The 13,261-nt window shown below is 41.4% G+C and overlaps 1 protein-coding gene across 5 annotated transcripts in view; it reads right to left on the bottom strand.

Annotated features, from left to right (window-relative positions):
- msrb3 (methionine sulfoxide reductase B3) overlaps window positions 1–13,261 on the bottom strand; it is a 117,777-nt gene that overhangs the window by 88,963 nt on the left and 15,553 nt on the right. For 2 of the 5 annotated variants that reach the window (XM_078567958.1, XM_078567959.1), the window contains exon 2: window positions 5,897–6,023. The exons of 1 other annotated variant lie outside the window; for it this stretch is intronic. In XM_078567958.1, coding sequence (XP_078424084.1) covers window positions 5,897–5,972 — 76 coding nt within the window. In that variant the 5' untranslated portion in view covers window positions 5,973–6,023. Of the gene's footprint in view, window positions 1–5,896; window positions 6,024–6,765; window positions 6,909–13,261 lie in introns of those variants that run through there. 2 more of the 5 variants (XM_078567960.1, XM_078567956.1) reach the window with 2 other exon arrangements.

Genomic DNA, 13,261 nt, shown 5'->3' with positions numbered 1-13,261 from the left:
TTCCGATTCGGGCCTGGTAATAAAAGTGTAGCGCAGTCAGTTCCCAAGGCCCTCAAATGCAGGGCAGCAGCTTCGGGGGAAGTGAAGCCCCACCCCCTTTTTGCGATACTAGCCGTCACAGAGCAGGTAAGCTTAAAGGTCCCAGCCGCTTTGAGATGCCACGGAGAAGGTAAGTGTATCAGATAAGTGAGTAGGATGGGGCGCAGAGGGTAGGATGGGGAAGGGAGGTATCAGGGGTGGGATGGAGCACTGGGAGGTCAGGTGGTCGGGAAGATAATTGGGAGGGACCCTGTAGTCTGGTCTAGTGGGGGGAGCGGTCAGTACTATAGTTACTCAGGAGTTAAAAGTGGTTTTAATCCTTCTAGCTTTTCTTAGCAACTATTCCACTAAGTGAGTCAGAACCATGCAAAGTCTCCAATCTAAATCAGAGTAGCGGATAGTTCCCAACGTCTGGTAATTGCCCATTGGAAGTTTAAACTTCCCAGGCAATTTCTGTGCATTCCTTGCATGAGGACATCCAGGAGGTCCCCCATTGCATCTTCTGGCGTACCTCCTGAGGATGACTCCCTGGAGATCGGAAGTTCTGGGCCATTTATTTGAGAGGTATATCATTGTTCACGTTTAACACAAAAGTGAAAAGCACCTGCAATTATCCGAGATGCTTACAAAATGGTTTTGCATTATACCCTTCAACACTGAACCCCCCTACAGCTTTGCAGATGGTACTTTAAATAACTTTCTAGGACTTTCTCAACTGTGCCAAATCCTATTTACAGTATAGATCATAAAAATATCTCAAAACAACAATTAATCCACTGAAGCTATCTTGAAGTTTCAGGGCAAAACATTTCAATGAACATTTGTATAAAGCAGCTTCAAAGGTGGGCACAGTTTGCAGAGGAAACACGGGATCATTTGCTACTTGCAAAGAACCATTAAGGCAGCAATAGCTTTCTTCAACAAAATGCATCTGCAGAACGAGATGGAATTTTTCACAACGGACAACCACTGTGAGGGACCCTTTGCCATGCAATCAAAAGTGGAAAAACAGCTTCTGTATTAGAGGATTTCAATACTTCCAAGGTATTTAATTTCAAAAGATTAAACAAGGGAAAAATAATCTTTGGATGTAGAACTTAAAAAATGTAACCACTGATTGTAATGCTTTAAACACCAGGAAATGCAAAGCATCCGTACCATTCTTAATCTTTTACTGTGCAGTAGGTCATGTGCCCATTGACTTGGATCTACGTTTTAATGTTAAAATATCTGGACAAATGTGAGGTGACAGGAAAGTAGATGATTTAGATAAGGTTGGTGGTCTAATCTTAAGGATGAAAGAAGTTTAATCAGAAACATTTTTAAAGAAAATTTCCATGTGCCTATTATTTAGGTGATGCAGGAATGATGGACTTTGTCCACCTTATAATGGTAGTACGAATAAAAAGCCAAATATTTAGTTATTAAAACATTATTATGAACAATTCCCTTTGTCCTTCGTTCTACCCCGACAAAATTCTAACCACTGTGCAGACTGTTACATACAGGGAAGCAAGTGTTCCAAGTAGCGGCATGCATTTAATTAGCAGAATATTGAAGTAGTAAATAATGAAGCAAATGACTGGAGACCATTCTAATGCAAAACACAACAAAAAAGAAAAGCAAAGTATGCAGCGCTGCATTCACAGAGAGGCAGTCTGCTGTAGAAAATGCTTCAAAATAACTCAGCGTTCACTTCCCTTCCCCAAGCTCCTCTGAGTATTACAGATCAAGATAGCAAACCTCCTTTTTCCAGTCTAGTAAGGATTCCAGCATTCAAAGTGGTTTCTCTAGAGACATTATGATTCTTGCTCATTTCCAAGTACTGACAGATGCGGTTTTATGTATCAAATGCTCTCCTGCTGCTTTATGCTTCAAAATAAAATACAAGCAAATTTTTCTTCTATAACTTTCCTGCAAAATATTACTTTCCTGTCAAAGATTGTCTTTTGTATCACATTATTTTAGTCACATTGTTCAGCCATCTTCCTCTCCCTGCAACATAATTTGAACATGGATAGCAAACGGTGGCAGAACAGAAAACAAATGCAAGTACGATTAACCCCAATGATACTAAGAAATGTCAGTTTGCACAACAATGCTCAAATGAGAAAATGGAAGCTCTGCAAATAAGTGATTGGGAGTATACCTTAAAGATTACAAAAAGATAACAATTCAATGTCTGAAATCTCAAAATTATTCAGATAATTTGAGTAGTTTGTCATTTGGATCATTCTAATCCATTTATTATTTCATATTTATTGTGCAATGAACCAAAAAAAAGACAATGCTTGTATGTTTGTAGTTTTAATACATGGCTAAATAATTTCAACTAAGATGCCTGTCTTCTAGAATGCAATAGTTCCTTCAATGTGCTTGTTAGTTGCATATTAGTATAATCTAAAAGTCACTCACATATGCCATCTACTGGAATTTCTAAAGTTTCATTGGAACAAAATAAGTACATTTAGGCAAAAAAATTTCTTTCAGTAAAGCTAAAATGTGGTATTCACCAGGATAAAATATTTGCAATAGTAGTGAGATGGACAAAGTTCAGCTCTGGCATGCACAATAATGTTTGCTTAATTAGAAGTTGGGGCCACACTGAAGGAATGTAGAGGATAATGTGAAGTGTAAAGTTAACTTCGATCCTGTAACGTTTGTAATGCAATATCTATGACACCGAGAGTTGACTGTATAAGCAAATCTCTGTATTGCTGCTGTTTACGATAAATATGTCGGTCAATGTACCCATGAGCTTTGAATCATAGCAGTGTGGCTTCCCTTGATGGTTTAAGTGGTTAAGCTGAATCAAAATTTCAGGAAGATCTCAGGTTCAATTTCCAGTCTGTACAAATCTGTCAGAGCAACAGGTACTATAATTAGCCTCAGTATTCCCTGGGTGGAACGAGGTGGGCAAGTATAAATCAGGTAGGGTTCCTCCCATGATGGCTATTAAGTAATCTGTACTGGAAAATGCATGGTCCTTTACTGTGACTATGATCTGGTTGACAAATACCTAACCAACACTCACTGTCCAGGCTTATCATGAAGCCTTGGTTGAGCTACCAGAGTGAATTACTAAAGATCCTGGAACCATACCCAACAATGCCAGCTCTTTGGGAGAGGACAGAATTAAATTGACAGAAAACAATCATGTTGTTTTACAAGTGCAAAAAAAACCATGGTATTTAATGAATTTCCAAAATTTAATAGCTGTGCACACTCCAGTCAGTGCTATTGGCGAAAGAACTGAATAGGCCATGCAAAGGTAAATTTGGAACTATTTTTGTGGGACCCAGAGGACCTGATATTGGTAGGCCTCAATCAGCAAAGCTGCATTGAGATGTTTGTTTGGTGTCCCAGCTGCTCTCCGGCCTGATTTGAATGAGTCTGAGGACATTACATCCCTTCAAGTTTGGGAACTAGCCAGGGAGCAGTTGCCTGAACATCAAAACCAAGTCTTTGGAGTTCACTTTCACAAGTAAATGTGCACAGTGTGAAATTCATGGGGATTTACAACAGCCAAATCAATGGGGATTGGAAGATTGGTATCAAGTAACATCCTTTTGATTGAGAACATGCATGAGTATAGAAGGTAATCATGAAGCAGCCTCACTTGTTCCCCATAGTTCTGAACTTCCTCTGTTTCAAATATTTTCCTTTAAAATATTAACATCCAAAAGTCTCAACCCCATCCACTCCCTGTGCCAAAGCATTGCACGTTCCAACAACACCATGTAATAAAAATTTTCCTAATCTTTTAACAGTGATGACCAGTCGTCATTGACTGATCAAAATTTTCCCTGTTCACCCTATTAAAACCCTTGATAATTTGTGAAAAACTCTGTTGCCTCCTCCTAGCCCTCTCTGTTCCAGTGGAAATAGTCCCAATAGCTTTAGTCACTTACTTTAAAAATATTGATTATATTGATATTGAGATGTGCCCAAACTTTAGACAAACTTATTACAAAATCAACATTCTTGTGCAATAGAATTTGGTTCTGTTATCGCAGGAACTGCGTCCGGTTATCACAGAATTCTAAGGGCTCCAGATCTCATATATACATAGCAGTAGTGAGTGAACTTGAAACATGGATAAACCAGTTGCTCTATAGACCAGTGAGTGGCAGCGATGTTAGCGCCTGCTTACAAGCTTGCCCATTTATCAATGGGCTTTACTTTTGCCATTGCTGATGTCAATCACCTTATTCAAATAGGGTGGGGTGTGCTCCAAATTACAGATGTTCAATAATGAAAAGGGGGTTTCTGAGTTACACACAATGTACCGACCAGCTTCTGGTAGTGGGCTATGAAGGAAGGCTAGGAACTAGAAGATTCTCCTCTGTTGCGGCCTCAAGAGGGTTTAAGGTTCTCCCTGACCAGGCTGTCTTGAACAATATCTCAATCCATATCACATGTATGCGTGTGCCTCCTGCTCCCACCTCAGTAGACCATATCTATTAGGCTACGTCCACTTTTTTGTTTAAAAAACATCTATTTCTGCTTGCCATTTCTCATGTGAAAATATAAACATATTTCTGGTTCCCCAGTTGCAAGTCAGTGTCCACACCCAAAACGTTTAGTCTGGTCTTTCCCCGGATACTGCCTGACCTGCAGAGCGTTTCCAGCCATTTCTGTTTCAGATTTTCAACATCTGTAGTATTTTGATTTCTCAACATAATGTTGGTACTGGCCATGCAGTTTTATTTCTACACTGCCTTTGTTAAAAAAGTCTCTGAGATATGCAACCTACTCCGACTGAAACTGCTCACGTTTCCTACAGTGAAACAATGTACTTTGAGGGCATCAAATTGCCATCACATAATAATTTCGAAGCTGAGACATGACAAGTAGTGCATGCACAAGTGAGGAAGATTAAAGTTGTGGCCTTTCCCTCATGAGTACGTTGTGCAAGAGCTGAATGAAACTTTTTAGTTGTGCTTTAAAACAGCGCCAGCAACTCATGTAAAGCCATGCATTTTTATTATCCTTTTCCATAAATCATGAGAACTGCTGTTTTGGTCTTTTACCAAAAAAAAATGCATTTGGGATCTACCATTACTCGGTTTTATAGAATACAATATAGTATTGCCCAATTTATGTTAAAAATGTTTCTGGAATCAGCTTAAGGGCATCCATTGACATGCAATCTATGTAACAGTTTCATTTTTAAAGTTTACACTAGTGTAAAACATCAATTTTCTTTTAATATTTATCAGGATAACAAACTGTAAAGCAAGAAAACAGTGTTGTACCAATAAAATATATTAATAGTACTTTTCCCCCCTCAGGACATCAGAAGCTTTTCCTAACTTCTAGAACTTCTAGCATAAATTTATATTTTAGCTTACATATCTGCCACAATGTAATTTTTAATGTCATTTGAAATTGCAGGAAATAAAATGCCTTTAAAATGAAAATAGTAACACTGTCAAGATGCTGTCAAGACAGGGAACGGCATCTCAAGTAGCAAAGATGATCACAGTTAAGTTTTCTCAGGATCTAAAAGGTTGTCCCTGCATTTCAGAACAGGAAGATACCATCAGGAGTAAGGGAAGATAATATATAGACGAGGAGGAGCTGGTAAATGTTACTTTGACTTTTCAAAATGGGGATAATGTGTGCACTCAAAGCAGTGATTTATTGCTAACTTCTGGCTTCAAAGACAAATTCTGCTAAACTAAAACTAGGGTCAATGTCATTCCAATAACCTAGAATTTTCTACAGCAGAATCACCCTCTTATTTTTTTTTTTAAAAACAGCACCCAAAGTTTGCAAAAAGACACACAACATGCAGCACACATTCAACCTGATGGAAGCCCACAAGACACACGGCATGCAGCACACATTCAACCTGAGGGGAGCCCACAAGCACGAAGGGCTACTGGCTGGCTCTTTGTCACCAAATGCAGCAGGTTGAATGCGGACATCACTGGGACACTTCCACCAAGAAATAAGAGGCAAGAAGCAGGGAACAACAGCTAAGTGGGGAAACAAAAAAAAAAATCCCATTAAACATCAAAATGATAACAGCATGCACGTTACTTAGATAATATTCAGAAAATGCTGATTTTTATGCTATAGAAAGATAATTCTGAGTCGCAGTAAACCACTAGCTTGGTTTCCTTGGTTGGATATTTGGAAGTGAGAAAGCAATGCTTATTATTTATACATGACTTCGGATCAAGTAGATGAAAGCACAATGGAGAAACTGAATGTGGGGCATTCATGGGGAAATGAATCTTCAAAGTAACGTTGTCTCTTGTGTTTTCACAGACTGAGAGCGTAGGCATCTCTGGAGTCTCACCACCTTCCGAGGAGCAAAACAATGATTTATATGGACAAACATACTGCGCGGTCATTCTGGAGTGTGTCTGAAAGAAATATGCTTATGTTAACTCTGACATCTTAAAGCTGGCTTACTGCAAAGCCAAAACAATTTTTCCTGTTTTTACAAGGAGAGAAAAGGAAACAAAATTAAGTGTCACAATGAACAGCCTCAATGAGCCATTAAACAAAAGTAAACATGTCAACTTCAAAATGACTGTTTGCTGCAAAACAGAAAGGGCACTGAGCAACATTCCATTGTGGGGAGTCTATTTATTGTGAACAAACTCAAATGACAATTAAAAATAAAACAAAAAGATTCATAAGAACAAAACATTCTTGTAACTTTCGCAGAGCCTGTTGTGAAAATGAAAGTGTTCAATGATGCGCAATTACCTAGAAGAGCTGCAGTCTTACTCAGTGCCCGCAGCTGATCATAAAAGGTCCTCCTATTCAGCATCATCAATTGCAGTACCAGGCAGCCTGTGCGCCTACCAATCGAAGCCATCTGGCTTATGTCAAGCCTTTGGGTCAGGCAGCTACAGTGCAACAGGAAGAAAGGCAGTGATGTCACTCTGCAGGTCAGGCAAAGAACAAGGATGTATTTTGCAATTAATAGGCAGTGTGCCCCAGTACTGGGGTTCTAGCATACTTGAACTGGGTGATTTATGGTTACTTTATATGTTCATGGTGCAGGTAAAAGAGGTGCCATCTACTGGTGAAAGCAAATATTACAAAGCAGTGTGAGCAGCTTTATTGCATATATGTAACAAGATTACTCTTGTGCACATTTCATCAATAGTGTACATTTCATCGATAGTGTACATGTATTCACACTGCGCAACTTATCATGCTAAACCCATTGAACCTCCACTGGTTAATAGTTACATTTGCATTCTAGATTAATACCTCTGTTGCAATCATGTTAATGAATAAAATAGACCAGTAAACAATAGGGTTAACTTAAAAAGGTCTTCAGCTACCAGGCTAACTAAGTAAGTAAATACGTAGAGAGGTTCTATGATTCAGTCCTTGAGTTTGCCTATACCAGCCAGCAGTGCTTCAATTGATATCAATGTTTCCAAGCTAATGGGGGAAAGGGAGGGGTGGGGGGAATAAAATCAGTCAGGGATCCCATTCACAATACCTGCAAGTGCATGAATGGCAATGTAGATAGGATGAGGCTGAGCTAAGAAGCCCTACACAACTGAATAGCTAGGTAATACTCACTTTCAGCAGTGGCCTTTGCCTTGCAGGTTCCCTGAACAAAGACTCAGTTTGGAGATTGGATCCATGTTAGTCCCTTTCCATATGCAAATAAGGTTTGCCTTGAGCATATCCATGATTTACACCATGCCCATGACTATGCATATGTGGCCCAGCGACATTCACACCACTCTCAACCTCTAGCTCCACATACAGGTTGGTCTCTCATTCAACATCAGTAAGGCCAAAATCCTCCATCAGCTCTCCCCTCAAGCACCTACATCTCCAGCTATTTTTATGGGGAGACATTATAAGTTGTTGAACACTTCCCATATCTTGGCAGCTACCTTTCTTAAAAGTCACCATTGAAGAGGAGATCCAGCATACAATCAGGTGTGCCAGCAGAGCTTTCCAAAAATCACGCAAACAGACCTTTGACAACAGAGGTATCCAGAAGAGAACAACATTGCTGTTGTCACCACCCTTCTGTATGACAGTGGGACTTGGGTCACTTGCCAAAGGCACCTCTGGGCACTGGAGAATTTTCACCTACGATGTCTCCGCAGGATGCTCAAAGTCAAGTGGGAAAACAGGCAAATAAATTCCAACATCCTCACCAAAGCCAATTCGTTGAGCAGCCAAACCCACTAATATAGAAGCCCTTTTTCAACTACAATTTAATCTTATTTTCAATCAATTAGATTAATTTAATAGCAATTTATAAATTTTATACCCATATGGAATCAATTTCACATTGATTTATTTTTAACCAGAATTTAAAATACTCCTTCCTCAATAATCATTGTACATTACATCATATATGCTCCTCTCCTTAAATAAGAGCAAAACCTCCAAATTACCAGGGATAATGCCATGGGAGATCAGCTAGCATATGTAAAAGCTTTGCATCTGGCACTTGTCACATTCCCAAACTATCACACTTTGTTACTGATCCAAATAGTTCTCCAATTTTCTCTTTGAAGATACAGTGGTCTCTATTCCAGCCATTCCCTGTGGCAATGTACTCCATGTTCCAACAGCCCCTATGTAAAAAAATTCTCCCAACATCTTTCCTCTCTCCAAGTGATAATTTTAAACTGATGACCCCTCATCATAGACTCTCCAATTAGGCTGAATAAGGAACAACTATTTTCTCTAACAGAAAGCCTTTCATAATTTTCAAAACCTACAATAAATTTCCTCAGTCTTTTCTATTGCAAAATACTTATTCTAGTAAACCATACAAGTTACAACTTCATAAAGATCAGGTTCAATTATTTTTGTGAAGTAAGTTTCATCCTAAATAACATCACTACTCAAATTTTAAGGGATAATATCACATAAATAGCTCAAGTTGTAGCAAACCTCTTAAAAAGACAACTGCAACCGCATCCTAAATGGGCTTCTATACACTGCACTTAAGAGTTTTGGAAGGAAATTGAAGTACGATTCAGCAGTTTGAATTCTAATTTGACACTTACATTAACTAACTAAATAAATAAATAAAGGAAAATACAAGGGTCCTCGTCCACATCATCGGGACTTGTAAATATAGGAGGTTGTATGATGTAATACGCTGCTGATAAAATTAACTCAGGATTTTGTTTCAACCTCCTAGTTTGTGCTGAGGTGGGAAAAGACCTAGGATGGGCAGATTGATCACCGAATCTTCCGTGGAGCGGCCATCACCATCTGATTGCCACTCCACTCCTGTTTTCTTAACCACATTTGCGCACCACATTTCTTGCCTGGGGTTCTGACCTAGGCCTCCTGAGATATATGGAGTGCAGCTGCTCCCTCATAGTGTAGGAGCATCAGGGGAAGCTGAGCCATGCCACCCTCCCCACCTCCCCCTTCTACGGCACTAGCTGCCGTATTCTGGTAAGGTTAAATGCCTCAGCCACTCTGACAAGCTGGGAGAGAAAGTCAGTGTGTAAGGCAAGTGGGTGAGAGGGTAGGGTGGATCAGGGAAGTGGTGTTGGGTGGTTGTGGGAGATGGTATTGGGTGGTTGGGGGGTGGCTGGGTGGTCAGGGGGTAGGGAGGATGGTCGGGGTGATGCAGGTGCTAGTTGAGTGGTCAGGGAGTGGGGGCTTAGTCAGGGGGTTGGGGTGCTAGTTGGATGGTCAAGGGTGGGGTTGGGGGTCAGGAGAATAGTCAAGAGTGTCCAAAGTTGGGGGGGGTGTAGTCGGGGGTGGGGGTCAATACTATAGTTACCCAGGAGTTAGAACTGGTTTTAATCCTTCTAACTTTTCCTGGGTAACTATTCTGCTAAGTGAGTCAAAACCATCCAGACTTTAAATCAGAGTTTTGGAGGGTTCCGGGCACAGGGTAATTTCCCAATGAAGCTGAAACTTCCTGGGGAAATCCCATGTAGTCAGTGCATGGGGACTTCCAAAGGGTCCACCAGTGGATCTTCCGGGGTATGGTCATCCAGAGATCAGAAGACCAGGGCCCACATATTCATGAATTTTCTGAAAAATATTCCACAGCAGAAAAATGCACACAGTAGAGTTAAAGGAGCTCACGGAACGGGTAACCTTTCTAAATTGAAACAGAAGAAGAAGGTATATAGTCTTCTTTGTCTAAGAGGGCAAAATGCAGGAGGGAATAAAGTGTAATTTGGTGCCTATTTTCATTAATTAATACAAATATTGTGTGTCCCACTATTACAACTACTTGGAGGGCATAGTTAAAGCCACCATTGACTTTAAGGAAAAGAGACAATAACATGTCATGAAGCATCTGGGGAAATGGAAGTGTTTGTTTTCAATAGAGAGAGAGACACACTTATTGTAGCTTTTGTTTTGCACTGTCAGCGACAGACTGGAAGCCAGCAGCTTCTAGTGTCCACAGCACCCAAAAGAACAAACGTCAGGCATGTTGAATATGTAAATGCCTGTTTATGGACCCTGCTCTAAATTCAGCACCAACTGGGCTAAGTATACACCATCTCTCAGGCTAACCTCAGTCCTTCTGCCCCTGAAATTCTGAGAAGTATCTTGGTCACCCCTGAACATCCTCCACAAGCTGCAGCTTACTTAAAGCTCTGCCGTATTATTCCTGTCCTGGGCCACTTTCCACCAGCCTACACTGGCTCCCCATCCACCAACTCCCCTGCTCCCAGCCCCGAACCATCTGCAAGGAGTCAAATTTAGAATTCCTGCCCTTAAATCTCTTCCTGGCCCTACCCAAACTCTGCAACCACAGGTCCTGCGTTATAATCGCCATTCTGGCCCAGACTCTCTTTTCTTCATGATTCTTGTATGCTGTGCATCTCCTGTCCCTTAATTAAACCATTCCAGGGGTAGGGAGAGGGGGAGGGGGGCTATATGCAAAATGTTGTAAATCCTTAGAAAATGTTTTCGCAGAGATGGCAACACCTAAAGCTCAATTTAGGATTCAGTTTGCTAGATGACTAGGGTATAGTGCAGAATAACACCAATAGGGCAGGTTCATTCCCTCTACCAGTTGAAGTAGTTCTTGGGGCCTGCCTCTCGCTTTGTCCCATAGTGATATTATGGCATGAGCCATGATTAGCAACACTCAGATAACGAGGTCGCTACATGGTGTGTGAGGGGGTGGCGGCAGCGGCGAGAGGGGGGCTGGGGAGCCTGGCGAGAGAGGGGAGGGAGCGATAGGCACAGAGACTCATAGACGCTTACAGCCCAGAAGAAAGCCGTTTGGCCCATCGTATCCTCGCCCTTCATCAAAGACCTGGCTACACTAATCGCATTTTCCAGCGCTTGGCCCATAGCCCTGGAGGCTATGACAAAGCAAGTGAATATCTAAACGCTTCTTAACACCCTTTCAGGCAGTGACAGCGAGCGCGTGAGCGGGAGGGGGGGGGGAGGCAGAGGGGGGGGGGAGAGGCAGAGATGGAGCGGGGAGGGGAGAGGCAGAGATGGAGCGGGGAGGGGAGAGGCAGAGATGGAGCGGGGAGGGGAGAGGCAGAGATGGAGCGGGGAGGGGAGAGGCAGAGATGGAGCGGGGAGGGGAGAGGCAGAGATGGAGCGGGGAGGGGAGAGGCAGAGATGGAGCGGGGAGGGGAGAGGCAGAGATGGAGCGGGGAGGGGAGAGGCAGACAGACAAAGTGTGAGAGTGAGAGGGAGAGGGGTTTCAATTTGGAGTACTTGGCTGAAGTTTTGATTCTTGATTTGGAATTTATTGTCCATTTCTTCCACGTGCCATTTTAACTTCTGATATTGGCTTCAGTTCATGTTAATAACAGCACATATCTATCTTCATCTTGGTTCCAGCCACTGTCTCTGCAAACCTCTGTTCTCTCAGCAGCAGGCACTCACATAAATTCATGTTTCCCAGACTAACTCTGAATCATTTTTACCCACATCAACACATCTCTAGAGTCATTCCATGCCCAGCCCACTTTGGTCTGAAATCTTTCCTGCTCACCTCAGTTTAAAGAACAAAGATATATTTGTAATCCCTTGTCATCACTTTTACCAGCCATCTGCTGGCAGGTAATAATAAATAAATGTTAGATGCTTTTCCCATAATTCTACACAAAGCATAACCCAGGACAATCAGAAAAGTTACAGGCTAAAAATTAGCTGTGATATGAATGGCAGACAACCATGATAGAAATCACACAGGGGTTTAAGAGGAGAAAAATGAGGATAAACCAAATCTAAGCAGAGAACAAGATGTCAAGCACATTGACCAAATTTGCTTGAAACACTGCAATGGTACAAATGCTAGTAATTTATAAATTAAAAGACATATAAAAATCACCCAAATGTGAGCTTATTGCATCAGAGTCCAATAACAGTGCTTACAGAATTAGCACTTGCCCTATTCTTATGATGGCTCTGTGACCTTTGATACCATGTGATGAGTCACAACATTAACTATATATAAGACAGACAACCAGTAGTGCTGTCAATCACAACCTTCTGCTATAATTTAAAACAGGGATTCTCAATCAGGGTCCACAAGCAGGTCAAGGGGTCTGCCAAAAATAACCAATTGTTTCATCCATCATCTCAATCTGCCACCCTCCTGACCTTTGCCCACCTCACACTTCTGGGTTAGATGTGGCCAATCTGGTTGTTTGGTTTATTCAGCATTTTGAACAGGGGATGTGAGACCAATCAGTGCAACAATTACAGGTAGGATTGGGACAAGTTGGGGGACGTTACTGTGCTTCAGGCATGGCAGGACAGGGTCATCCAGTGCAAAGAGAGAGAGAGAGAGATACACCAGGACTGGGCCAATATGGAGTATGTTTGAGGTTAGTAGCAGCAACCTCAAAAAGACAGCTGATTTCTTCAACTCATTTGATAAGGGGCAACAGTCAGTGAACCAGCAGTAACAGCAAAGTCACCAAGGGAGAGCTTTCCCTTTCCACAGTCACTTTGTTGTTGCCAGTAATGCTGGAGTTTAGAGGCTGCTTCAGACCCTATCCTGTTTGTTTGTTGCTGACTTGGCAGAAGTGAAAAAAATCAAATTACATCTAATTTCCAGTTACCAATTAAAGGGGGTGGAGTTAATGTGTGACTGGGTATTAAGACAGTTGTGTAATACATAGAATTAATGACTGTATATTTTAAGAGGTATTTCTCCTTGTTCAAAAATTTAACTCTAAAATATCACATTGCAGGATTCTTTCAAACTCATGACAGGACTTATTGAATGTCCAAGACTGGTGCATTGGTCTGAATTTTAACG

This window comes from Cetorhinus maximus, chromosome 22, assembly GCF_964194155.1.
Source record: "Cetorhinus maximus chromosome 22, sCetMax3.hap1.1, whole genome shotgun sequence".
In the NCBI taxonomy this organism is placed as follows: domain Eukaryota; kingdom Metazoa; phylum Chordata; class Chondrichthyes; order Lamniformes; family Cetorhinidae; genus Cetorhinus; species Cetorhinus maximus.
The sequence above is the reverse complement of the archived record's forward strand: the minus strand, read 5'-3'. Positions and strand labels throughout refer to the sequence as shown.